This window comes from Sciurus carolinensis, chromosome 3 (assembly GCF_902686445.1).
Source record: "Sciurus carolinensis chromosome 3, mSciCar1.2, whole genome shotgun sequence".
Lineage (NCBI taxonomy): Eukaryota > Metazoa > Chordata > Mammalia > Rodentia > Sciuridae > Sciurus > Sciurus carolinensis.
This window is the reverse complement of record NC_062215.1, coordinates 167758620-167785898: the sequence shown is the minus strand read 5'-3', so window position 1 is coordinate 167785898 and position 27279 is coordinate 167758620. Positions and strand designations below refer to the sequence as shown.

At 44.6% G+C, this 27279-nt stretch overlaps 1 protein-coding gene across 1 annotated transcript in view; it reads right to left on the bottom strand.

Annotated features, from left to right (window-relative positions):
* The window catches only part of Sgpp2 (sphingosine-1-phosphate phosphatase 2), a 111368-nt gene that overhangs the window by 21207 nt on the left and 62882 nt on the right, over positions 1-27279 (bottom strand). The window contains exons 3-4 of the mRNA XM_047547244.1: positions 11673-11852; positions 9463-9552 (exon numbers count right to left, since the gene is read on the bottom strand). Of these exons, the coding sequence (XP_047403200.1) occupies positions 9463-9552; positions 11673-11852 (270 nt within the window). The remainder of the gene's footprint in view (positions 1-9462; positions 9553-11672; positions 11853-27279) is intronic.

The following is a 27279-nucleotide window of genomic DNA, read 5'->3' as shown; positions in this document are numbered from 1 at the left end:
TAGCAACTTAGTGAGAACCTGTCTCAAAATAAAGAAAATAAAAAGATCTGGAGAGGTAGCTCAGTGACTGAGTACCCCTCTGTTAAGGGATTCAACACCAACTGGGGATTCAACACCAAAAGAAAAAGAAAAAAGATACTACTGAAAGAATGAAAAGGAAAGCCATAGAGTTGGGAAAAGAAATACATATATTCAACCAATGACTCATCAAGGAATTAGTAAGAAACAGATAAACAGTCCCGTAAAAAAAATTCATAAAAGACACATAGGCACTCCCAAAAGGAGCACATCTAAATGGCCACTAAACACACAAAAAGGGACTGAATTTCATTTTCAGAGAGATCAAAACCAAATGCAATACTGACACACCCACGGGAATGGCTGAAATGAGTGACATTAAGAAGTGTAGGCAAGGATGTGGAGACCTGGCCATTCCTCAGGTTACTGGCGAGAGTACATCTTGAAAAACACAATGGTAGACACGAAAGCTGAACATCTACAAGACTTACGACGTAGTCTACATTCACACTCCAGTATGATGTACATAGTTGCTTTAAAAGGCATGAAAAACAGCTCTGAGCATCACTGCTTATCAAATTCCCACACTGAAAAAGCCCCAAACTATGCACCAATAAGAGAAGGAACAAAGACTGAGAGAGTCATGTAATTGCATATTATACGATAAAAGTTAATTAAGTTGCCTACACCAATATGGGTGAATTTCATAAACACAGCAGGAAGTCAAAGAAGCCCAGTTCAGAAGAAAGCACACAGCAGGGTTCTATTTACCTGAAATCCAGCTAATACATTGTATCAGAGATCTGGGGAGTGGGTACCTCTGGGGAGATGCAGAATAGAGGGCAGGAGAGGGCTTCTGAGGCGTGAAGATGCTCTGTTTCCCAATGTGGGTGCTGTTTACTATGAACATTCGCTTTCTTGAAAATTAATGGAGCTGCACATCTATAATTTGCATGCTTTTTCTATGTATGTTATATATACATCAATACGACTTTTTTTACAAGTTTTAAATTTTTTCTTATTTTGAACCAAAACCCAGTGGCCCGAGGATTGAAGTCCACGATTCTTGTCCTCTGATATATCTCCTTAATCTCTTACACTCCCAGATCCAAGAATCAGGCAGCAAGGTCTGTGGTCGTGACATTCTCAGCTCCACTGGGGACTATGGGCCTTTCTTTTCCATCCTTGGCCACGTTATGATCCTGTTTCTTAAAGGGAAAGCATGGAGCAGGGTGTCTTGGGAAACTCACCAGGAGTCCCCTCTCTCCTAGGAACTCCAAAGTCCCATGCTGCTGACCCCTGGTTCCAAGATCACTTCTTACCCACCACCAGCTGCCACGCTCCACTCTTGGAGTCTCAGCAGCACAAGTGAGTTTCCATGTCTGTGCAGTCTCTGCTGTTGGCTGACACTTCCTGCGACATTTTTCACAAGTTAAAATTTATTCTCAGAGGTAAAACAAAATAGTGTTGAAAAAAATATTGGGCATATGATCTCTCTCGGTATCCCTTGGCGAATGTGATATTCAGACTGGTGGCTAAATCTTGTTAAAACTGACTCAATAAAGTGCAAAGAAATGAGAGGGGAAGAATAGATTTATCAACAGATGACAGATACTACTAACTGCAATCCTCTCAGCATTTATTGTGCACTTACAGTCAGGCAACCTGCTGGGAACTGCAGACGGCAGGTGAGTTGAGAAAAGTGAAAAAAAATAAAATAAGATTCTTATTGTGTGTCACACAATCTCCTGGGACAAACAGATATAAACAATCATATACTTATGTCACAGTTTGTGCATGTTCCTAATAAGTGAGATGGATACACTAAAATGCAATATGACCTAAGGGACTTTGAAAATCTCCTAAGTGTGCTTTAATGTACTGATTGAAATAGAAATATTTGTATCTAACATTAAAAGAAACAAAGACCAGCCAGGCTCAGTGGTGCACACCTGCAATCCCAGTGATGTGGGAGACTGAGGTGGGAGGATTGCAAGTTTAAGGTCAGCCTTAGTAATTTAGCAAGGCCCAGTCTCAAAATAAAAAATAAAAATGGGATGAGCGGCAAAGGAACCCCAGGTTCAATCCTCAGTACCAGAAAAGGAAAGAAAAGAAGGTTTTGTTTTCAGGTTTCAGGGATTAGCTGAGGAATCACAGCAAGTCACTTAATTTCTCTTTCCAAAAACTTAGAAGGTTGCAAATGAGAATAAAGAGCAAGCACAAGCTGGGTGCAGTGGAGCAAGCCTGCAATCCCAGCAACTTTGGAGGTCGAGGCGGGAGCTTCGCAAGTTCAAGGCCAGTCTCAGCAACGTAGCAATGCCCCGTCTCAAAAGCAAAACAAAAACTTGAAAAAAGCCTTTAAAAGGCTGGGATGTGGCTCAGTACTAGAATACTGGCCTAGCATGTGCAAGGTCTTGAGTTCTAATCCTAGCACTAAAAAAGAAAAAAGAAAAAAATAAATAAATAACCACAAGTACATGCCAGGGGTTTCCTGAATGTCGCAACAGGGAGCACGAGGGCAGAAATGTGTGTGTATAGTTTTCCAAGGAGACAGAGCAGTGAATCTTTTTAGAAATGATTTAACTATTATGTTTTGGCTAAGATTGAGTATAGTATTCTGTTCTTAGCAGTTTAATTACGAATCAATGAAAGATCAGATTTATTTTACAAAAATTAAATTCACGAATTTTGAAGACAGTTTTTTCCATCAAGAGAAGCATAGGATCGTTAAGTTTTATAGAAAAATTTCACCCTTCAATGAAACTGCCACACACTGTGTGATCCAAAGAGGAAGTGCCTAACAAAAGAAAGAAACATTTGAGAAGGAAGGAAGGGAGAAAGGGAGAAGGAAGGGAGGAAGCAGATGGTTTTTAGGTAAGGTTTAACCCATCCCTCATTCTCAATTATTCACCGGTAACCAGGCCTCACCTAGGAAGAGAAGAACAACACACAGTCACGCCAGACTTCAGATCGGTACCCTCTCCTGTAATGTGGTCGTTTCTTATTTATTTGGGAAAATTTGATGCAGTTCAAATACAACCCAGACTTCAAGCACATACCCAGGCTCCTTCGGCTAATCCGGGTCTCAAGTGCATCTTTCTCATGGAGATGAGCTACCTGCTTTGACAGCCACCTGCCTGTCTGTCTCAGCCCCTGTCTGTCTCTGAAGCTGGAGGCCTCAGCTTCTGGCCACCAGCCCTTGGCCTCATTCATTCACGGTAAAGTGTTCAACCTCTCTTGTTCCTTCCAACCCTCTTGGGTTGAGGGCCCTTGTGGGAGGCTGTCCATCCTACACTTTCAGAACAGAGGGAAACTATGCCCCACTTGTGGCTCTGTGGACAGTGTTGGGACAGGAGGTTAAAAATTAATTTGTCTGTTTGTCGCTGGGAATACATACCACAGGCAGTTTTTGCTGGAAATTGTACTAAACCCTAATTTTGATTCGACTAATACGGAAGCCTTAATGCCTTTAACTTCCCTTCATATCATCCCTGACAATAGCTGTCTCTGCCTCGGTGGTGGTTAACTAATGATGATTTTATTTTGTCTTTTAAAAAACAAAAAACAAAAAACAAAAAACTTTAAAAACAAGAGAAGTTGAATGCTTTACCACGAATGAGTATTTATTACTTTGGAAACCAGAAATAATTCTCTATTTTTACAAAAGGGTAAAAATGTGTCTCTCTAGGGCAAGGAGAAGACAATGGGCATCCTAATAACACGGTGACTGAGGTGCCAAAGTCCCTTTTTAATCTCAGTAAGGAACTCGTCCAACAGGGTATAGCACAAAGTACAGCTTCGTAGGGTGTGGTTTATTTTACAAAAGCCTCTTTCCTTGTATTAAGGAAGGCACTTGAAAGTAAGTTCTTGTTTTTTTTTTTTTTTTTAAGTGGTTTCAAACAACTTGAAAAACACAGCGAAACCACAGTTGCCCAAAGCCAGAACAGAGTTGAGTACTGTCTGCAGATAATTTACTATTTGAGAAGCTTTTTCAACGTTCTCCAACTCCAACCAAAACCAAAGTAATACTTAGGGGGAAAATATAAGTGAGTAAGCAAATAAAAGCTAATATCTATGTAATTATCCACAGATCAAACAACGTGGGGACAATGAAGCCGCGGCACTGCTGCCGTTCAAGTCAAAACGCCATTTCTTCACATTCCTCACGCCCTCTAAGCTGACAATGGAAAGGCCGGTTGATTTTACTGCTAATAAACTTGCAATGATTGCTTTTTAGTTACAGGATTTAAGATGAGTTCTGTGCAGGCGAATAATTCCGGGAGTTGTATTACAGTGTGAACAACCTTCTCGCCATCCTCCTTCTCCCACAAACACAAACAAACACAATATCACACCCAATTTTCGAGCCTTTTAAGAGTAAGAAAAATGCCATGATGTAGATGATGCAGAAAGTACATCCCTGGGGCTTTTTTTTTTTTTTTTTTTAATATTTTTTAGTGGTCAACAGACCTTTATTTATTTATTTATTTTTACTTATGTATATGCGGTGCTGAGAATCGAACCCAGTGCCTCACACAGGCTAGGCAAGTGCTCTACCGCTGAGCCCCAGCCCCCGCCCCCATCCCTGGGGCTTTGCCTGCCCTCTTCTTCTGATAACTGGAGGCACTTTATTTTGTGGAACTTCCCATGCTAAATGCCAACCCAGCCCTAACCCTGGCTGCCAGTCACAGCCCCGGACCCCGGGTGCTGGCTCCTGACCCGGTGGCCTAATCACAGCCCTTGATCAGCCACTGTGCAGCAACAGAGTCCTTCCTTATGCCACTAGAGAGTTTCCTAAAGCTCCCGTGGCTGGAGTCCTTTCAGAAGTCAAACAGAATTTAAGCCCCAGCCCCCTGGGTCTAGCCTCAGGGAGAAGAGGCGCTGAGCCTGGACCACCTGGGGAGATGCAGAGACAAGCTTTGGGGAGGAGGGAGTGGTGGGCCCAGTGGGACCCTGAGGCCGTGCTGCCAGTGGCTGCCTGAACCGCTGACCTTCTTATACGTGGTTAGAAAGACCAGGACGTTTTCTTTTAAGCTGAAAATGGTTTGAGTTGGTATCTGCTATTTGCATTCAGAGGGCCCTGACTCACGCAGATGGGGATCAATGGGGACTTGTGTGCAGTGAAGGTGCTCTCTGTGCTCCCTGCTCTCAGGACACTCACTGCTTTGGCACCCCACAAGGTGGTTCCCGCAGTCCCTGTTCTGCTCTGTGACCCTGTGGTCCTGACAAGCCTAACTGGTCCAAAGGGTAGTGACAGGTACATCCCAAGCCCCACCTCCATACATTAGAGAGAGGAGCTGGGAGCCAGGACATGTGACTGGTGGCCCTCGCAGGGAAGACAAGGACAGTCCTCAGAGCCACCTGCTTCTCCTCCTTCCTGGGGAGGCGTAGTTTGACCTCGCTGTCTTGAACTCCGTGAGCTAAGCGAGAGAACGTGAAGCTACACGCCAAACAATGGATTCCGCAAATCAGAGCATCCCTTGAATGCTTTTCCCTGGGGGGACTGTGGGACGGCACTGTAAACTGACCCAGGCAATCAGGAAACACTGTTGGACCTGGCACGGTGAGCCCAGGGGTGGGCTGCCAGGCAGCAGCTGGGGATGTCACCGCGGCCGGTGCCTTAAACTCCGTGTTCTGCCATAACAGGGCTGCAGTCTCTCAAAGGCCGATTTCCCTAAGGGCCCCAAATGGCTGCCAGTCATACTGAGCTGTGTCATCACCCTGGCCAGCAGGAGACAGACAGAGACGCTCCTGCTCCACAATGAAACAGCACAGTCAGGTTTGGAAGCAATATCCTGGCTGTGGTGTGAGAAAAGCTTGGAGGCGTATTTGGGAGCGGGATTGACAGCTTGGTGAGGGGCTGGCTGCAGAAGTGTGGGAAGGGAGGGGCTGGGGTCTTGTCCACAGTTCTTTCTTTTTCTTTTTCCCTCTTTTATTTTATTTTATTATTATTATTTGTGTGTGTGTGTGTGTGTGTGTGTGTGTGTGTGTGTGTGTATTGTTGCTTTTTGTTTTGTTTTGGTACTGGGGACTGAACCCAGGGACGCTTCACCACATCCCCAGCCCTTTTAATTTCGTATTTTGAAGCAGGGTCTCACTCCATTGCTTCAGGCCTCACTAAGTTGCTGAGGTTGGCCTCAAACTTGTGATGATCCTGCCTCAGCCTCCTGAGTCCCTGGGAGTACAGGCGTGTGTCACTGCACCCAGGTTGCCCTCTTTCTGGCACGGGCACCTGGGTCGACAGGGATGCCCTCCCCTTAGGTGGGGCCGAGCTGGTTGGATGGCGACCCTGCTGTGCAGGTTTGACACCTCTGTGTGCTTCACAAGGCCTGCCCAGGAGTCCAGCGGGAGCCCTCCGCAAAGCCTTGAGGTTGACAGCGATCATACTGGGTGAGATATATGCAAACTGTTTTTGTCAACAAATTGCTCTTTGTGCCGACGCACAGAGGACCACGTACACAGAGCAGGCAACCACTTCATGACACTCCGGTGCTGCGAGCATCTTAGCTGGGTGTGATCAGGGGTCAGCGGAGCTCTTGACGTAGACACTGTGTGTGCCACACAGCTGGCTCCACCTTCTGGCCCAGTTTTGCTCGGGTGCACGCATATGCCTGGTGCTGTAGGAGTCTGGTCATGAGTCCAGTTGATGGCCGTCAATCCTTACCGCACAAGATCAACCAGGGAGAAGTGCAAAAGCACCACGGTTCAGGACCTATTTCCTGAGCTTAAGTTTTAAATGAAGAAGACGTATTTTACTCTAAATAAAAATACACATTTTATCTGTAGTAAAATACACACAACATAAAACCACCTTAACCATTTCAAAGTATACAGTGGAGGGTATTAAGTGCATCCACATTGCTGTGCAAACCTCACCACCGTCCATCTCCTGAGCGCTTCTCATCTGGCAGATCAGACACTCTGTCTGTTAAATGGTAACTCGCGTTCCCTCCCGCTCAGTCCCTGGCACCCACCCGTCTGCCTTCTCTCTCTCTGAATGTGACTACTTGAGGTTCCTCGTATCAGCAGAACCAGATCACATTTGTCCTTTGCGACTGGTTGATTTCACTTAATAGAAGATATCTCCAAGGTTCATCCACGTTGCAGCACATGTCGGAATTTCCCTCCTTTGTAAGATCGAATAATATCCCACGGGACGTAGGCGCCACATTTTGTTTATCTATTCTTCTGTTGCTGGACACTTGGGTTCTTTCCCCTTCGGGGCTATTGTAAATAATGCTTCTGTGAATGGGGGTTTACAAACAGCGCCAGAGACAACGAGTCACCAAAGCAGGGAAAGGACAATCAAATGTCGCCAGAGGTATTTTGAAGAGCTTTCCGTGGGATCTGAATAGGCAGCAAGGGTGGAGGGCATTATACGTGGCAGTCCCTGGAAACTTTTCAGGAGCCCAGGGAAGAGGCACACGTGTTACCTTAGCTGACTCAATCCAGCTGTTCTGTGCTCACGTCAAGTTAGCAGCAGCTCACACATCTGCCTCCACCCACAGACTTGGCGACCCAGGAGGGTGGGGTTGACCTCAGCATCTCCTGGATCTAGCCCCAGCCTCCTCTGGCGCCCGCAGGAGGTTATGAAGTTCTGCCAGTCTACAGCTCTCCTCTTCCCACTCTTAAAATCAAACACCCCTCCTCTACTTGGCACCACGTCCCACTCTTACCCGAGCCACACTCTGGTCCTGTAGCCTGACTTCTGGCCCAAGACTCAGTCGGGATCCAAGATCTTTATGAAACAAAATTATGCATGTGAAAGAAGCTCTGGTCTTTGATGGTGGAACAGGACAGGGGTGGGGTGCCACAGCCCCTTGTGCCAGGGTCCCCTGGGAAAGATTCCCCAAAGAGAGTGGCTATGTCCATTCCTGGGAATCTGTCATCCCTCAAACCTCTGCTTCTCCATCTCCACCACCCACTCTAAAAAGAAAAGCAGAACAGCGAAGCTGTGTTTTTACTGAGGTGGGCTTTGCCTTCTGTGACTCCACACTCTTGTGTTGACTTTGGTTTTCATTTTAAACCGAGTGTCCAAGATCACGTTTTATGAAAACCTATGGAAATTTAAAAGCAGACCCAGATAAACGCCAATCACCTAGAGAGTCTCACTTGATTCCATAATGAAGTCCACGAACGGGTTTGGAAGGAGCCTCTATGTAATGCGGAGCAGTAGTGTAACAAATGAAGAGAGCCCTGTCCCCTCCTCCCCATATGCAGTGGGATGGGGACAGCAAGGGGATGCCTCGGTGAGGAGAATAAGACTTGCCTTTGGTGGCTCCCTGCATTTCCAGGAGCTGAGCTCCCCTTTGACCCAAGTGGCAAACTAGTGGAAGGCAGGATGAGGGGAGGCCAGGGAAGGGGGCTTAGGGGGGGCCAGGGAAGCTGGACTGTGAGAACGTAGGTCAGATCTTGCAGATCTTGTCTGTACTCCTAGTTTGAATATGTTGCTTATGCATGTTTTGGGTATTCAATTTGATTTTTAAAAAATACTGTATTAAAATCATTTATGTTGATAACTGAGTCGTTGGCACCCGTTAGCCTTCCTTCCTCACGTGCCTTGCTGCAGGCCTGGCCCTGACTCCACTTCCAACACCTCCTCCCTCTGCAGTTTCCCATGCTGACCCCGCCTTCCGTGCTTCCCGTGATGACCCGCACCTGGCACGGGGGAGAGAAGCCGGGAAGTGGGCAGGTGGCCTTCCCCTCCCAGATCTTTTGCTTATGTCATCATGAAGCTTCTCGTTGAGACACACGCGACAAGCCAGGGCCCATTTCTTTTACAGGAAACATTCCTGAACCGAGGATGACAAACAGTGCCCCTGAGATAAACCACGACCAGCTTGATGCTCTGGAACTTCCAGGCAGCTGGCGGATGCACTCAACATTTGAATTCTTGAGTAATTTTAACTGTGCGACCTAATAGCCCTGGAAAAACTCCTAATGGAGAGAAAGGGTGGGTGACCTTTTCAATGCAGATGTGTGTCTCCCTGCTCCACCCCGCCTTCCCAGCCTAAAACAGCGGGGAAAGATATGAAGCATTGGTTCTAGGCTCCTCTGCCTGGTGGGGGCTCGCCCTGCAAAGAGCAGCAGAGACTCCTGTATTTCAGGCCATCTCATGAGGACCTAAGTGGGAACTGCTTGGCTCCCTCCCATCCTTGACTCTGGGGGATTGTCCTGCATGGCTAGCTGTATCAGCAGTAAACCAATATGGAAAAATGACCAAGGTCCCCCTGGCCATCTGAGCCCATCTTCAAAATCTTGAGGATCTAGTCCACCTCTGCCTCACTGATGTTATCTAAATATGTCATTACTATTATTAGGGATGCACCCTAACATAATTACTAAGGCATTGACTGGATGAGAAATATAATTACACAGCAAATGCTTGTATACCTATGTAGTATCAGGAACACAATAACACACTAAAACCATCAGAAGCCTTACCAGGACTGTGTGCATCCCCGTATAGAGCCTGCTGAGACACACCAAGCCGGAGAACACCACGGCCATCGTCAGTCCCAAAGCAAAAGGATACTGTGGGAGGGTGGAGCAAAAAACAAGAAAATTAGATCATACGCAGACGTGTGTGATTTGATGTTGTAGGTGGCAACAGGATTCATGATGCGGCAACTGCTAGTCTGAATCATATATTGCCTAGAGCAGCAATCCAATCTTTCCCTGCGAACATTTAAAAAGCAGGGAAACAGAAGGGAGAGAAGGATGTTTCTCAACATACAAGCATGTGAATAATATAGAGTAGAACTTGGCTTTAAGAATCATGGCCACAACTTTTGTGCTGGCATTTTAACTGGAGTGAATAACATTTATTTATTCATTTATTTATGGTACTAGGGATTGAACCCAGAGGCACTTTACCACTGAACCACATCCCCAGCCCTTTTTATTTTTTATTTTGAGACAGTGTCTCTCTGAAGTTGCTTAGAGCCTTGCTAATTTGCTGAGACTTGCATGGTCCTCCTGTCCTGGCCTCCTTAGTTGCTGGGATTACAGCCCCTGGAGTGAATAACTTTTATTTTTAACTACTCTGAAGTTAAAACTTGAGAAATACACAATTTAACCATGAAGCAAGGCAAACAGTGCCATATAGAGTCTGAAAGGCAACCTTTCCTTCGGAAGAGACCCTGGAACCCAAGCTGAGAACAGGTGTCCAGATATCAAGGCAGTAGCCCAGACCCTGCTAAACCTCAGCATGTGTGGGTGGGCAGTCATAGCAGCCAGAGGGATCTGGCCACCAATGGGTCACATGAGGGACACACAGACCTTTACAATATACTCATCATTAAAAATTAAATAGAAAGGAAATTCACAATATAGGGGTTTTGGGCCTTAGGAAAACCAGTACATGATGTGAACTGAAAAGGACTTTTCAGAAGGACTAGGTGGATTTAAAATGAGTGTTTAAGCAGTTGGTGCCATTTTGTCATTGTTCTGTCCCTGTAGCCAGCCTTGCCTTGCTGCTTTTTTCCCTAAGTCACATTAGTATGTTCACAGACCTCTCTGGATTCTGAGAGCAGCCCCAGGGAGATGGGGCTGGGTCCACCACATCCTCCCGGGGCAGCTGACATTGGGTACAACACAGATCAGAAGTCTGCACTAAGTTAATTCAGACAGTACTGGGGAGCTCCGACATCTTTCGATCCTGGCATGACCCTGAGTAAGTTATGAGAAATGATTGTATCTAGTTGGATATACACATGACTATCCCTTTCCCCTTTAGAAACAGAGTTCTAAATCCAGGCAGCCTGGTAGAAGTTTGCAGGGTCAGTGAGGATCCTGCTTACTCTTGTTTCTGCATAACCCCCAGTATGGAATATCCCTGATTCTCAGAGGTAAGGGGGCAGGGTGAAGCAATACTGCCATTTACCTATAAGACTGCTCGATTTAATGAAATCTAAAATTTCCGACAGTTAAAAGGTAAAATTCATTAAACACAAAATTAAAGCAATATATCTCAAGCAGAAGACAAAAAAAAATCCTTCATTAGAATTTTCATATAACTGCTAAAAGGTCTTACTCTAATTGGGATCTAAACAGATATTAAGTGAAATCCTGCTATTTTCAAGATTTATCAATCTCCTGTCATTTAGACAGCTCTGAAGTCAGCCTTCTAATGGCTGAGGCCTACGCAGAGGCAGAAGACTCTTCAGAGGGTAATTTGAGCGCTGCCTCTTTTCAGCCCCAGGCCCTGGGGAGTCTGGCAGGGGGATTTGGTGGAATCATCTCTGCCCTGGAGGATCGTTTACAAGGATCATAAACTCTTTGTGTCTGGGGTGAATGAGAGCCCTGATTGGAGTCTGCCCAGGCAGGCAAGTCGGAAAACCGTTCCCGGGAGAAGACAAGCACACCAGCCAGTGGCCTGGATGGCCCATGTGATGCCAGTTGTCCTGGTGTGGTTATTAACGGGGCCCACTTGCACTCTCAGGCACAACCTGATATGGGTGCTAAATTCATTTATGAGGAAACTGTCATCAATAGCTCAATAGGTTTCACATTCCATTAGTCTTTACCCCATAAACCTTAAAGCTCTTCAAAGCAACTTTAGGAGAAAATTCTGAAGTGCAGCTCTGTTCGCTCACTCTATGGACGTCACTGGACTGGCGTAGCGGGCGGGAAGGAGAGTCAGGTCACCTTACCTGGTATCTGTCCATGGTAGAGATAAGGAGCGTGAAGGAGATGGCGGTGGCCGCCATGGCGTGGGTGGATGGCATTCCGAATTCGGCGATCACTCTCTTCTCCAGTTTCACAACTGGAGGGGAGGAGGGACGGGGCCACTTCAAGATATCCTTCGTCACCTGACCAACATACATCACCAACTGTAAAACCAAAGGAGGTAAGTCCAATCAAATATAGAAAATAAATGCATTTCTTAACGGTGTAGTTTTATTTGGGGGTTCCCAGTCAATTGGCTGAAGTCCCGGTTCTCTCTGACAAGTCTTATTGGGAAAGTCTTGTAGGATAACATTTTAGCTGCTAAAAAGAAATAGGCCTTCTGGATTCTACAGAACCAGAGCAAACAAAACAGGACATTAATGCAAAGATTATTTTTTTAATCACATATCTAACAAATACTTCCATAGTTTGGATATAGGTCTATCACTGTTTTAAGAATTTAAACCTTGTTAACTCATTTATTCCAATAACACCTGTAGAATGCAGTCCCATATAACAAACAAATAAACCATGTTCGTCCACAGGCAAAATTCTGTGGAGGAACTGAAATCAGAATCCAGAAATCTGGTTTCAAAGTGTGCTTAAACTACCACATGATGGTACGCTCCAACCCCAGGGTGGTCCTGGGTTAAAGACAGTCTAATGCTCAAATCAGGTACCATGTTTTCAAGGGTTAGTAATAAAAATGATAGATCTTATGCAACATCAAGTTAAACATTTTTTGAACACCACTGTTTCTCCCAATGAATGTAGCTGACATACTGGATTTAACTTCATTCAGAAATCAGAAGCACTAGTAAAATAAATGGCATGGGAATTCAGATCTAGAGTAAAGAGAAGTCAATCTGGAGTTTGTTCAAATAATTTTTTCATGAGTCCATTAATGAAGAAATCTGCCTTCCTCTTCTTTTTTTTTAAGTGGAAGATAGCTGGACATTGGGGCATATGGGAGGTGGAGGCAGGATTGCAAATTTGAGGCCAACCTGGGCAACTTAGAGAGACCATATGTTGAAATTTAAAAAAAAAAAAAAGGTCTGGACTTATAGCTCAGTGATAGAGCACCCCTGGGTTCAATCCCCCATACTGGAAAAATAATAAATAAATAAAGTGAGCAGAAGATAGAAATCGGTATTTGATGTTCACACTCTCAAAAAATGAACCGGACTATTAACAACAGACGCATTTATTTAGTCCAAGAACTTTCGGGACAATTTCCCGACAGAGAGAGAAGAGCAGCAGCACGGTTTTGGATCTACCTTTGCAATTCTGTGCATGGGCTGAGGGCACCCCTACCCCAGGGGCTGTCCTAAATGCAGACCCCCGGGGCCATCTCCAGACCACAGAACTGGATTCCCCATCTTCCTGCGCTCCCAGGGGATTTGTGTGCACAGAAGGTGAGCAGCGCTCTGCCTGATGCTCGGGCCTAGGTCACTATTGTGGCTTTAATCGTAAACCTTCTCGTCTCACCGTGACCGTACTGATCTCACGAAGACGTGATTTAGCTTGCGATGGATGGAGAACCACTATGAAGGACCTTTTCGAAATATCTTGGACTTGCGCTAGGACTTCCCACGCGGGTGCCCTCCGAATTCCTCGGTGGTCAGTTAGTTCCCAGCCTGACTCCCGTGGTGCAGGATCCCTCTAGGGGGCGCTGCATGTGTGTCCCTGCTCCTGCCTCTTGGACCCGGGTTACAAAACCCGAGCCACTGCCTGTGCACTCTCCAGCCACAGCCACAATTACTCTGCATGCCTAGCTGTGATTTCCAATCACTTTGAAACTTAACCCCTTTACTGTCCCTCATTACCAGGCAGGGGTCTCCTGGAGAGCAGCTCACTCTGTGTTTGCAGCTCCCTCCTGGGAACCTGTAACTGACTGTCATCTAGGAGTGGAAAATCGAGCACGTATTTCTGACGTCCAAGAAGTTCTCAGAAGCTGCTTGAAATGTACTTCTCAACTCTTCCCCTTCCTTATGACCAATATAAACAGAGGATCATAGGCATAGTGACTAATTCCACTCACTCAAAAATACTGAAAACCTTTAGAGACAGGAAACCTTAAAACAAAAAGGGAAGACTGACTGGGTTACCCTATTCAGACCAACTTTAATTTCTTTAATGTTCATGAGTTCCTTTGACTTCATTTATTTTGCTTTCTGTGTTCGAAGGATGTTTTAAAAAATTATGACAATAGCATTTCCAAACATTGCTATGACTTACATATTGTTTCTGATTTGTAAATTTCAAATAACAATGACTGTAACAACAGCTCTTTTCATTTTATTTATTTGTTTATTTAGCACTATTGGGGATGGAACCTGAGGGTGCTCTAGCACTTGAGCTAAATCTTCAGCCCCTTTTTAAAAATTATTTTTTGTTTTGAGACAGGGTCTCATTAAATTGCCCAGGCTGACCTCAAACTTAAAATCCTCCTGCCTCGGCCTCCGGAGTGGCTGGGATTACAGGTGTGTACCACCCTGCATGGCCAGCTCTCTTTGAAGAAGGGAGATACATTTTTCAAGTCTCAGGGAAATAACACCACTCCTGAGGTGTTCAGTCTGTCTCTGCCATTGCCATTCACGACAGCGAACCTTTGATGCATCAAACCCTGTGTAACATCCTCGTCCTTGGGTAGGGAAAACAGCCACACAGAGTGTTTCATCAAAATGCAAAAAAGCTTTGAAAGTTCAATTCCCAGTCCCACCCCCCACATATCCACAGAATTTTATGGGTACATGCTATACTTTGCATCTGGTATCCAAAGGCCCACGTGTTGAAGGCTTGGTCCTCAACCTGTGGCACTACTGGGAGGTGATGGAACCTTTATGAGGTAGGGCCTGGTGCGGGGAAATTAGGTCATTGGGGCATACTCTACAAAGGGATATTGGGACCCTGGTCCCTTCTTTCTGTTTCCTATCCACCATGAGGTATCAGCTTCCTCCACCATGGACACTCACCATGATTTACTGCCTCGCCACTGGCCCAAAAGAAATAGAGCCAACTGACTACAGATTGAAACCTCCAGAAGCACAAGCCAAAATAAACCTTTTGTCTTTTTAAGTTGACTATTTTGGAGTTCTTTGTTATAATAACACAAAGATAATACAGTATGTGTATACTAAGATTTTGGGTCAACCAGGAGGGCCAGTGGTCCTGGGGCTCAGTGTTCAGGGAAGGTTGTTTAACTAAGATGAAGGACAGATAGGGAGGCATCTGGATTGCAAGAGCAGCACAAGAGAAGTGGTGGTGGGGGTGCATAGAGGGAACTACTAGATTAGAACGACTGAGGTGGAACATGGGAGGATATCGTCACACATCTAGGGGAATGGCTGAACTGAGCAAGACTGGCCGTTATCAGCGGGCGCTGAGGATGGGTTGCACTGGAACTCTCCTGCGCCACTGGAGGAAATGCTGAACGGCACATCCACGCTGGGGAACGGTTAAAAAGTTAAGCACACACTCAACATATGATCCAGGAATGCTCTTCCTCGATATTTACCCACGAGCAATGAAAGCATACACCACATAGACTTGCACTTGAATCTTCCTGGCAGTTTTTCTGTAATAGTCCCAAACTGGAAACAACCCAATTTCCATCAGCCGATGAGTAGGTAAATTATGGTATAATTGTACTATTGAATGCTTCTCAGCAACAAGAAAATAAGGAGCTATTGACGTGTGTTTACAATATAATGAATTTTCAAAATAATCATGAAAGAAGAAGCCAGACTAAAAGCAAAAAACAAAACAGTACAGACTAAATAATTCCATTTCTATAAAAATCTTGAAAATGCAAACTACTTTCTAGTCATAGAAATCAGAATAACTGTTGCTATGGAGAGGAGAAGAAATTAAAAACCAGCATGAGGAGACTTTGGGGGTCACATATCTTGATTATGAAAATGATCTCAGGGTAGACACACAGATCAAAATGTGCCAAATTGGACATTTTAAATAGGAGCAAATACACTGAGAATTACAGAATCATATGCTTAAGTGGTTGAATTATATAGTATGTGAATTATACCTTGCCGAAACTGTTAAGTATGTGCAATTCATTATGTCTCAATCATATCTCAAAAATGTGGTTCAAAGTTTTCCTAAAATGTGAGGACCCTGTATCTGAATGGAGCCCAGTGATGGGCACCATATTGTGGAAAGGACAGTCTGGCAGAGACCTGGACTTCTGTGCCCTGGGTGTCTAATAGATCCCTCTAATGCCAATGCGAGAGTTGGAAGGGAGTCAGTTAAGAAAATATTGCAAAATCCAAGTGTAACACGGGTCAGTAGGAAAGAGATTTGAAAAGCGTTTTCCTTTTCGTTTGAAGATGGAAGAATGTTGAACAGCTTTATAAGCACAAGGAAAAGGACAACTAGGAAAAGTTATATAAATAAGAGAGAAAAGAGCAACCATGGCCTGTGTCCCCAGCAGTGGTCAGGGGTGTGGACGTGCTTTTCAGGTTGAGAAGAGCTGAGCCACCGGTCCTCCGAAAGGACAGGCCAGCTCCTGGGCTTGGGGGCAGGAGGCCAGGCTGGCATCCAGAGGGGAGGGGGCAGGCGATGCTACCTGCTTTGTGGTGACCGGACAGTGCTGCGCTGTGAAAACTGGCTTCGGTGTGACTCTTGCGTGTCGGAAGCCCCACCTGCCGTCAGTCCTCCGGAGTGAGAGTCTAACTCTGTTCACGAGTAAAACCAAATTTCTTTTTTGAAACACGGTTGGAATGTCCACGACGGTCACCACTGGTGCAGACCGAGGGAAGACTCAACTTGGGTTCACCCAGGACTTTATCAAGGGGTGCACACCATTAGGGAGGGTCGGGTCACCAGTGCAAACACCGGTGCTGTGTGTCCCCACTCCTGCAGGCGAATCAAAGCTTCTTCCACCCTGTGGAATGTTCCAGGGCAGACCTGCCCCCCAGTTACTTACTTTAAAAGCGATTTTTATTATTTTATTATAAGACACATTATTTTCTAAACATCGTATGTGTGGCTGGGCCACATTACCTCTGACAGGGATTTCAAGAAGGGAAAAGGAATATCGCAATATATTTAGAATACGCAGGGAACTCCTTTGTGATTCTGCCCTTCCTTGTTCTAAGTTTAGAAATCCAGACCCAAAAGACCACAGGTGGTTTGACTCCATTTATATGAATGTCCAGAGCAGGCAGCTCCGTGGGGATGGCAAGCAGATGGGTGGTCGCCAGGGTCCGAACCAAGGGCTCAGCAGGCCACACTGGTTCCGCATGCCTCGTTTTTGCCCCTTCCAGGTCCTGGGGGCTGCCGGCACTCTTGGACATGTCCAAGGTGAAGCTACCTCACACCTTCTCTGCCCTGTGGTCACATAGCTGCCTCTTCTCCCATCTGTCTCAATTGTCCCTCTGCCTTTCCCTATAAGGATGCTTGTCACTGGGTTGGACCCTTCTTGATGATCGAGGATGATCTCTTTATCTCAAGATCTTTCATCACACCTGCGAGGACCTTTTTAAAAAGTCAGAAGGAGGACATGTCCTTCAGAGACCACTGCCGTGAAGAGCAGGTGGACAAGAATTGCGTTCTCACAGAGCGTGTGTATTGAAACGCCCGCTAAAGGTAAGCTCGGTTTCTTCGAATTATATTGATTCAATAAAAGAACATCATCGTGCTTTAGATATTAAAAAAATAAAAATTATATGATATATAATGGGGGTGGGTGGTGAGAAAAGAATGGAGGAGCTTCAGTTACGCAGAGGGAAATGAGAGGGAGGGGGGTAGGAAAGATGGTGGGAGGAGACAGACATCATTACTGTGCACATGTATGATTACATGAGTGGTGTGAATCTGCACCGTGCACAACCATAGAAACGAAAAGATGTACCCCATTTGTGTACAATGAATCAAAATGCAGTCTGTAAAAATAAAAATAAAAAATTTTTTTTAAAAAAGGAGGTGCTGGGTCTGATACAAATGAAAAGTTTGGCCTAACAGATGAAAAATCTTACTATAGACGTTCAACACGGTATGTCACTAGGAAATTGCAAATTGAAATAACAATTAGATCCTGCCACACACTTAGTGGAATGTCCAAAACTACAGAGAAACTACAGAGACCGTACAAATATTAGTAGTCGCCAGGGGATGGGGAGGGGGCATGGCCATGAAGCTATTTTATCTGGTGTGGTGATGATGGACATATGTCACCACACGTTTGTCAGAGCCCAGGAGATGCTTCTCTGACCAGAACTTCAGACCAATTCAGATTTCGCCTGCTTCCTGACATCTCCGTATGTGTGCAACCACTTGCCCTGGATGGCCCTCACGGGGATTGTTCTTTGTTTGTTTGTTCATAGTCTTCCTCCTCCTTTGGTACTGAGCACCCCTAGGACACAGATTCTGCATTATTTAGCTTTATATATTAGCAGTTTTTAATTGTTCTCATATGTAGTCATTGCTCAGGAAACATTTTAAAAATGTTCTGCAATAATCAGTCCTTAATATACAATGGTGAATTGATTTTAAAATATATTCTTTTAGAAAAATATATTTAATAAATCCATTATGAAAGTATATTTAAAAAACAAACAAGCAGGGGGTGTGTAACACCAAGAGTGAACCACAGTGAAAACCATGGACTTTAGGTGACCACATGTCACACGGGATCATCAGTCATAACACACATACCTCTGTGGTGTGGGGTGTGGATGGAGGGGAGGTTGGGGGAGCAGAGGGTATATGGGAATTCTGTTTTTCACTTCGTTTTGTTGTGAACCTAAAATCGTTCTAAAAATTAGACTATTTTAAAAAAATTACTGTGACAGAAGAGAACTATTTCTCCACTTAGTTCTCAGTTAAAGAGTATAATGATTAACTCAGTATGGCGTACCCTCGACAGAGGACTTCGCCCGCATTGTTGATGGGCCCTCCTACCTAAAGGGACCCAATTAAGTTCTATCATCCATCATGCTCCTTTGGGCTCAGGTCCCAAGGGCCTGGCCATAAAAGCAAAACCCATGAGGAGGCAACACAGGAAGTAATTATAGATCATTCAGCAAACTGACTGGGTCGCCCTGCGTGGTGCCAAGGGATGGCACGGGCACCTGGTAGGTCTTTGTGAAAAGGCAGTAACCTATTTTCTTTCTTCTACCCTGATTGCAGGGTAAATGAAATGCATAGGTGGACGGAAAGTCTGGTTCTCTGGGTATTCTGCCGTGGATCCCAAGGAGACAAAGGGCTCCCTAGGGAACCAGCTCTGTCACCAGGAAGCCCAACTTCATGCGGAGGAGGAGTTTCCAGCTCAGGCCTGTCCTGGATGGCTGGGCTCCTAGGGAACTGGCAGAGAAATAGCACATCTCTCAGCATGGTGGCCTTTTCTGCTTCTTACAATCTTAAACGACAGCTGTACCGTGTCTGACACATCTCCAACGAGCAGGACTTTACTTTTCACACTAGTATGTATGAAATCTACAAACTTGAGAAAACAGAAGATCCTTGAAATAACATTATTACAGTAAAGCCTCTGCAGAATTTTTTTTTAAAAGCAAAGCCACACGTTCATTTTTGTGTATGCTGCAGATTGCTGGCTGTTTGTCCTCCCTCCCCCAAAGAATTCCCATCCCCATGGAGTGACCCTAAATCCTCTGCAGGATTGGAGGGAGCGCCAGGCACCTCCTTTCACATTACGGCTATCCCCCACAACACGTGTCGATGAACTCTGATGTGGCTCTTCCTTCTCCTGACTACACCCGCAGCCTCTCCACTGTGGGGAAGTCAGAGCCGCTGTTAACTAGTGGGGGTGTATGATGTCCGTCATGCCTTATTGGTGGAAAAATGGGAAACATTGGAATCTGTAGTCTACCCCTGGGTTCATTTTGTATGTATGTATGTATTTATTTATTTATTTTTTTGCAGTGCTGGGAATTGAATCCAGGGCCTTGTGCATGCGAGACAAGCACTCTACCAACTGAGCTATATCCCCTAGTCCCAATGGGTTTATTTTTAAAAAGTCATAAACTAGTAATATCATTCCTTACCTGTTGGAGACTAGAAAATAATGAAATTTAACCTGAAGATGACAGCTTCTTTATTAGTTTTCCCAACCCTGTTTCTTAATCTAGCCAAAGCTCAGTCTCCTTCCCAGGCTGCTAATACGATGATTTGTTAACAAGACACCAGATAACCAACCCTTCCATTGCTGGGTATAATATACTCAAAAGAGCAGAAAACATGTGCTTTAAGAGCTTGTACACAGAAGTTCTTAGCATCATTCTTAGTAGCCAAAAAATTTCAACAACCCTAATAGCCATCAGTGGATGAATGGATTAACAAAATGTAGTCTATCCTTACAAAGAATATTATTTGACCATAAAGAGCAATGAAGTACTTGTGCATGTTATAACATGGATGAACCTTGACAATAGAATCCTAAGTGAAAGAAGTCAGATATCAAAGGGTACCTCTAGTATAATTCCATTTACAGGAAATGTGCACAATAGGCAAATTCAGAGGGTCAGAAAGTGAATGAGTGGTCACCTAGCATGGGAAGAGGAGAAACAAGTACTGATGAATAGGGGGTTTCTTGTGGGGGTGAAGAAAGTGTTCTAGAATTAAAAAGTCCAACTTCAAAAATAGACTGAATCACACACTTTAAAAGGGTGACAGTCATTGTAGGTGAATTATATCTCAGTAAGAAAAAGAAACCAGATATTAAGATGGGCCTTGCGCTACTCAGAAGAAATACAAATGGCCAACAAATATATGAAAAAACGTTCAACATCTTCAGCCTTCAGGGAAATGCAAATCAAAACTACACTGAGATTTCATCCCATTCCAGTAAAAATGACAATCATTAAGAATACCAATAACAATAAATGCTGGCAAGGATGCATGAAAAAAGGAAAACTTATATACTATTGATAAAAATGTAAATTAGTATGGCCACTATGGAAATCAGTACGGAGATTCTTAAAAAGACTAGGAATGGAACCACCCTATGACCCAGCTATACTACTCCTTGGTATTTATCCTAAAGAACTAATGTCAGCATGCTACAGTGATACACGCATACCCATGTTTATAGCAGCACAATTCACTATAGCCTGGTTATGGAATCAGCCTAGGGGTCTGTCAACAGATGAATGGATAAAGAGAATCTGGTATCTCTAAACAATGGAGTCTTATTCAGCCATGAATAAGAATAAAATTATGCCATTTGTGGGAATATGGGTGGAACTGGAGAATATTCTGTTAAGCAAATTAAGCCAAGACTCAAACAGTAAAATGTTTTCTCTCATATGTGGAAGCTAGAGGGATCTCATGAAAAGAGAAGGCAGACCGGCAGGGTAAAGGAAGAGGAGACAGGGGAGGGAGGAGCCGAGGCACTGGGGAATGAAACGGATCAAATTATTTGCTTGTGGGAATATGCCACAAAACCGAATATTCTGCATAATTATTATGCATTAATAAATTTTTTAAACAGATGGGTCCTGATGTACCTCTTCTGTGTTCTCAGAGTCCCTTGTTCTGAAAGGTTATTGACAATGCCTGAAAATCTGGATTCCAGCGGAAGCCAGTTGGTGGGAGTATCAGTGTTCATTTCTTCGCAGGCCTGTCCAACTCTTCCCACGTACCCAGGCCTGCAGGGCAGCGAGGAGGTGAGTCTGCGGGCCACAGGGAATGCTGGACATGGGGTTGCTTTAGGATGACTTGTCACTGCAGAGGCTTTTCAGGCTGGCTGTACTCACTGCTGCTGCTGCTGCTGCTTACCTAGTGTTCAGTTTTTTTTCCTCCCAGGAATATACAGGACTCCGAGCTTTCCTGTTTGGCCTTAGGGAATGAATTTAAAGCAGTTCTTTGTGATGGCTATTTGGGATCATTCTAGAGAGTACTTGGTCACCTACTGTGAAAAGTTACTGTCTTTTAATGGTGAATGTCCATTCATACTTCTGGCACTATTTTTACTTTTATTATTTATTTATTTTTTTGGTGGTGGGGATCGAACCCAGGGCCTTGTGCTTACAAGGCAAGCACTCTATCGATTGACTTTTATTTTTAAGATTCAAAGCCCTTTTGCTGTGTGTGTGCGATGTGGGTTTGTGTGAATGGGGGTGGGTTTGTATATTTTTGAACCCCTGGGAGACGCAATTGTCATTTCTTTGTTGTTATTTTGGTTGGCTACATTTTGTACTAGGGATTGAGCCCAAGAGCACTTTAACACTGAGCTAAGAGCTACATCCTTAGTCCTTTTATTTTTCATTTTGAGACAGAATCTCATTAAGTTGTGATCCTCCTGCGTTGCTGGGATTACAGGCGTGTACCAGGGTGCACGAACTGATTGTCATTTCAAACTAATACAACTTTACTCATGCCTGAGGCACCAAAGTGAAAAAATTATAGAGCCAACCTTTTACATCACAGAAGACTATCAGAAGACTAGCTTTTACAAGTTCACATTCTATAAACATAGATAAAATAACTCAAGCAGAAATGGTGGGTGGGTGAGTAAAATAAAATAAAATAATTAAGTCACACATTTTCCTTATCTTTCTAATGCTTAATTTTATCAAGTTCAGATCTACTGAAAATGTTAAGACAAACACTAAAGGTATAAATCATATAGAGTACCTAGTTACTAGGCTGCTTCCAAAGTGGGTACTGTAGCATTTAATGACTCCTTCCTTGACTTTGAGAATAGACCACAGGTTGAAAAATGATTCCGCACGTGGCAAGTTCAAGGGCACCGTTAAGGTTGACAACAGAAAATATAATCGGTAGGAATCTGAATGTCCTTTTCCAGGAGCAAGAGCCCCCCAACATGGATGGCGGGAGGTGGTACTGAACATGTCACAGAGCCCACTGTGATGCTCAGCATCTTAAATGAGGAGAGCACAAACTGGAAAGAGCCAAAGGATTGTCATTCCTACTGCCTGTGTCGATGCCAATACGTTTGGAATGGGAGAGAACTGGGAGAATGACAGACGACTCCTTCAGGATCTCCAACGACGTCACCTGCACACACCTTCAACCCTCCTGGTTGAAGTCAGCCATGACGACTTGATGATGGGCAGGAATCTAAGGCTGGGGTCTATGCCATCACTGCCTCCCAGAAATCATGGTGAACGGCTCCTGCAAGCTGCAGTGCCCTGCCAGTGCTCACATTCTGAACCCCGGACCCTGCCAAGGCTGGGCACAGGGTTAACCTTGAGCTGAATAGGGAGTTCACTGCTTTGGTCTTCCAAGTCCCCACCCCAGTGGTGGAAAAGTTGTCATGATTTGATTTGTCACAGGTTTAATTTTGTCATCTGAATAATGGTGTCAAATATAATGATATCAAGAAGATACTGAAGTGAGCTGGGCACTGTGGCACATGCCTATAGTCCCAGTGACTTGGTGATATAATATGTCTGCTGAGACAGGCAGTAGTCTCAGCAACTTAGGCAGTCCCTGTCTCGAAGTTAAAAATAAAAAGGACTGGGGATGTAGGTCAGTGTTAAAGTGTTCCCGGATTCAATCCCCAGTAACTAAGAGAGAGAGAGAGAGAGAAATGAAGTAAATGTTGAGGACACCTGCAAAGGCCTCCTGGGATATACACAGGACCAACTGGCTACCTTTGGGACAACCACTATCTCTCTCTTGATCTCTGTTGGGTATTGCCCTTAATGACTACTTCGTCATACTTATTTCTGGAATGATCATGAATCTGGCTATCTCATCTTCAAAGAGAATCTCATGGAACAAGTCCTGGGCCACCTACCACAGCAGAAGTATGAAGAGAGGGGCCCTGAGCTATCGAGGAATCCTTGCTCCAACGCACTGGGCATCTTTCACTCTCTTTGTATGGGCTCCACTCAGGACCCATGAGGAAGGAAGGACTTAGAAGCTTCTCTCGCTGTGTACACTGTGCAGGTAAGGAAATAAAAACCCCAGAGACACATCAAATAGTCATTACCAGCACGGACATTATAATCACACACATTACACTGAAAAAGACCCTGAAGGATGGTAACTTACAGACTGATGTAAAGCAATTATGCCATGGACTTGGGACCTTTGTCATCTCACAACAGGGACGCCCTACCACAGCTGGGCCTCACATCTTCCCTTGAATGTACACTTAAATATCGAAGGTAAATGAATCGGTATGAATAAATCTGTGCTCTTAACATTTAAAACAAAACAGCAAGAATTTGCTGTGTCATTTCCCCTCTTTTTATATTATTTCAGCCCTAACAGGTTTGAAATATTTCATAATATATTTAATTAAATCTACGAGTCATCGTCATTTTATTAAATAGCTTTTACTCTCACTGGACTCTGTTCATCTCTCACTGTACTTAGCAATGATGTTCTTGGTTCTCCTCCTTTGATGGTCTATTTTTTCAGTTATTTTTGCTGAATGGGTTATGTAATCTGCACAGAGATTCTGTTCACCAGGACCACACACAGTTTCAGTATTTCTTTAGGTCTCCAAAGCAGAACACTCCATAGCAGGGGATGAGGGCACAGTCGTGTTCTAGGGATACCCTCAGAATAAGTAGCTTCCCTTCACCTAGGAATAAACTGGTTATATGTCATTTAATGACAAGTTCAAAAGTAAGGTGCAGGTGCCGTGGGGCACGACTGTCATACCAGCAACTCAGCAGAAGGTGTGCACATTGGAGGATGGCCTAGGCAATAAGCAAGACCCTGTCTCAAAATAAAAAATAAATACGACTGGGGATGTGGCTCAGTGTAAGAGTGCCCTTGGGTTCAGTTCCCAGTACTGAAACAAAAAAAAAAAGGAAGGCAAAGAATATTTTAATCTTCTTCTTCTTCTCCTCCCCCTCCTCCTCCTCCTCCTCCTTTTCCTCCTTCTTTCCTCCTGAGGTAGTGGGGATTCAACCCAGGTCCTTGGGTATGCTAGGCAAGTACTCTACCACCAAGCTACATTCCTGGCCCTTTTTAAATTTTGTTTTGAGACAGGGTCTAAATTGCCCAGGCTGGTCTCAATCTTGCAATTCCCCTAATTCAACTTCCCAACTGGGGCATGCACCATCAAGCCTGGCTTCATTCAATATTTTTAAAAAGGCAGTACAACTCTCTAATCAAGTGTCAAGACAGAACACAGCAGGCACAGTGGTGCATGCCTGTGGTCCTAGCTATTCAGGAGCTGAGACAGGAAGATTGTGAGTTTGAGGCCAGCCTAAGCAACATAAGAGAACCCTGTCTCAAAAGAAAAAGCACAGGTATCATTAAGTCGGATTCAGGCTCAGTATATTTTGGAATAGATCTAACCTCAAGGGTATCTAGTCTTGAAGTCCACTGAGACTGCCCCTGCTTATCAGGAAGTGCTTCAGTGTGGGGAAGCTGGGTCAGCCATTGCTGACCTCACTAACCAAGAACCTGATTTTAGGCTAAAGGTCATTAACACTAAACATCAATTTTTCAGGCAACCAACGGCTTTCCTTACACGTTTGGAGTTGAGTCTTTTATTTTGGCCTTCTGTAAAGAGGTAGCTTTGAGGTTTAAGAGCCTCTCCTTGTTGTGAGCTATTGGAGCTGGAGGTTCACCTCAGTGAGTCTGTTACAGGTCCACAATGCTAATAGAATTCAGAAAAGGTTTGAGAACTGGTCTCTCAAAAGAAGTTTTTTAAAAAGTTTATTTCTGGAGGCATTGGACTCCGAGGAGTCAAGCAACACCAACCTCACCCATCCAAGCTCGAGTTAAAGTCAGTGGGATCTCAGTGGCTGACCTTTTCCACGATCTATGATCTGTATTACACAGAAAGAAATCCAGAGGAATGGTGACTCAGGTGATTCCTGCTGTAACCCCAAGGGACCTGCCATTTCCCACAGAGAGGGCAATGTTAAAGGAGCTCCCATTTGAGAAAGCTCAATGCTTGCTGTTTAGCTGGATTTGATTCCCTTCACCAATGCCAGAAGTAATTTAACATTGAACCTTTTAGTGATAAGAACAGTAGATGACTGTCCCCAAAGTCCCAGGTCTGTGTTTTTTTTTTTTTTTTTTTTTTTTTTTGCAGAGGCAGATAAGACCAGCTCTGCATCCTTAGGCTAGGACGACTGCACCCGCCTGGGGGGAAGAGGACCAGGACATGAGGAGGTGCTTTGCCTGCAGCAGCCCATGAACAAACTGAATTACCAGTTAAGACGCTAGAGGAAATGGAAAGCTAGGGAAATGCATAAGATTAAAACCTCAACATGCAGCCTAACTAAGTTAGGAGAGCCATAATCGCAGGATGCAGGGAAGAAAATTCACTTAAAGCAGATGGAGCCCGTGTTTGGCGAGGGCACCCCGGAGCATGTATCTGCTCAGCCAATCTGGGGATGCAGCCAAGCGGACTCTTCCATTTCCATACACGATACATATTCCCATTCTCAGTTTGATGTCATGCTACCGATACTGGGAAAAGCCATTTTCATACTCATTTCAAATAACTGTCAAGATGATGACCATGATCGGGGTGGCTACCAATTCTGTCTGCCAAATCATCCTGAAGCCGGCTGACCGGAGAGAATCGTCCCAAGACCTGGGATTTAATTCTGCCCACTGGCAACACCTTTCCACCAATCAAAGGGTTCAGACATACTTTTAGAACTTCACGTCGGAAGTACTCGGGCAGAGTACTGGCGAGCTGATTCTCCAGAATCTCTGCTCAGCGAACTCGGTCTAGTCAGCCCCATGGAAGGGCTTATTTGGAGAAAATTAAAAGGCATCAACTCGGAGAGCTCAACCAATGGGGTGGGGGCCTGGAATCTAACTCATCATCTCCCTGGTCGAAATGATTCTAAAAACTAAGATGCAGTGAATTCGAAAAGTGTCCTAAACATGGAAATATCCTCCAGCCCTTCATCTCTGAAAAACCAGAACTTTGGCTGCAGTGTCTTTCTGCAGAAAGATCCCCTTGTCTCACCTTCTCTCCCTTCTTTCTGCTTCCTCCTGGCATTGTAGTGTTCCTTGTAGGTTCCCTCCCCTGGGGTTGCAGGACTCCCCTCCTGAAGAGCAGGAAGGGACAGGAGACCCACAGATCCCTGCCTGACGCCTGCTCACTGCAGGGGGCAAAGGAAGAAGGCTGCGGGAGTTGAGGCCAAGTGGAGGGGAGAGGGCAGGATGCCATTGATTTCCAGTTGGCCAGTGAGTGATTAACTCCATGTTATTAGGAGGGACTGTTGATCCCACCCGCAGCACCTCCCAAACAGGACTGTAGCCAGGGCTATAACCTCCCCATGACCCTTTTTAATGAGAAAGGCTTGACCTGAGCCTGCCAGGATCTGCCTTCAGGCCCTACCCTTCCCTTTGCGATTTCCACATTCCACTCTAAGGTTTGTGTGATAGGGACTAGGAAAGCATTTTTGCAAAACTACTGCTTGATGCTATGTCTTACCAGATTGGAGTTACAACACATATTTTATTTTTTTTTAATTTTATTTTTGGTACTAGGGATTGAATCCAGGGGTGCTTTACCACTGAGCCACATCATGAGTCCTTATTTTTTTAAAGAAAAAAATTTTTTTGAGACAGGATCTCATTAATTAACTGTGGGTCTCACTAAGTTGCTGAGACTGGCCTTGAACTTGGGATCCTCCTGCCTCAGCCTCCAGAGTG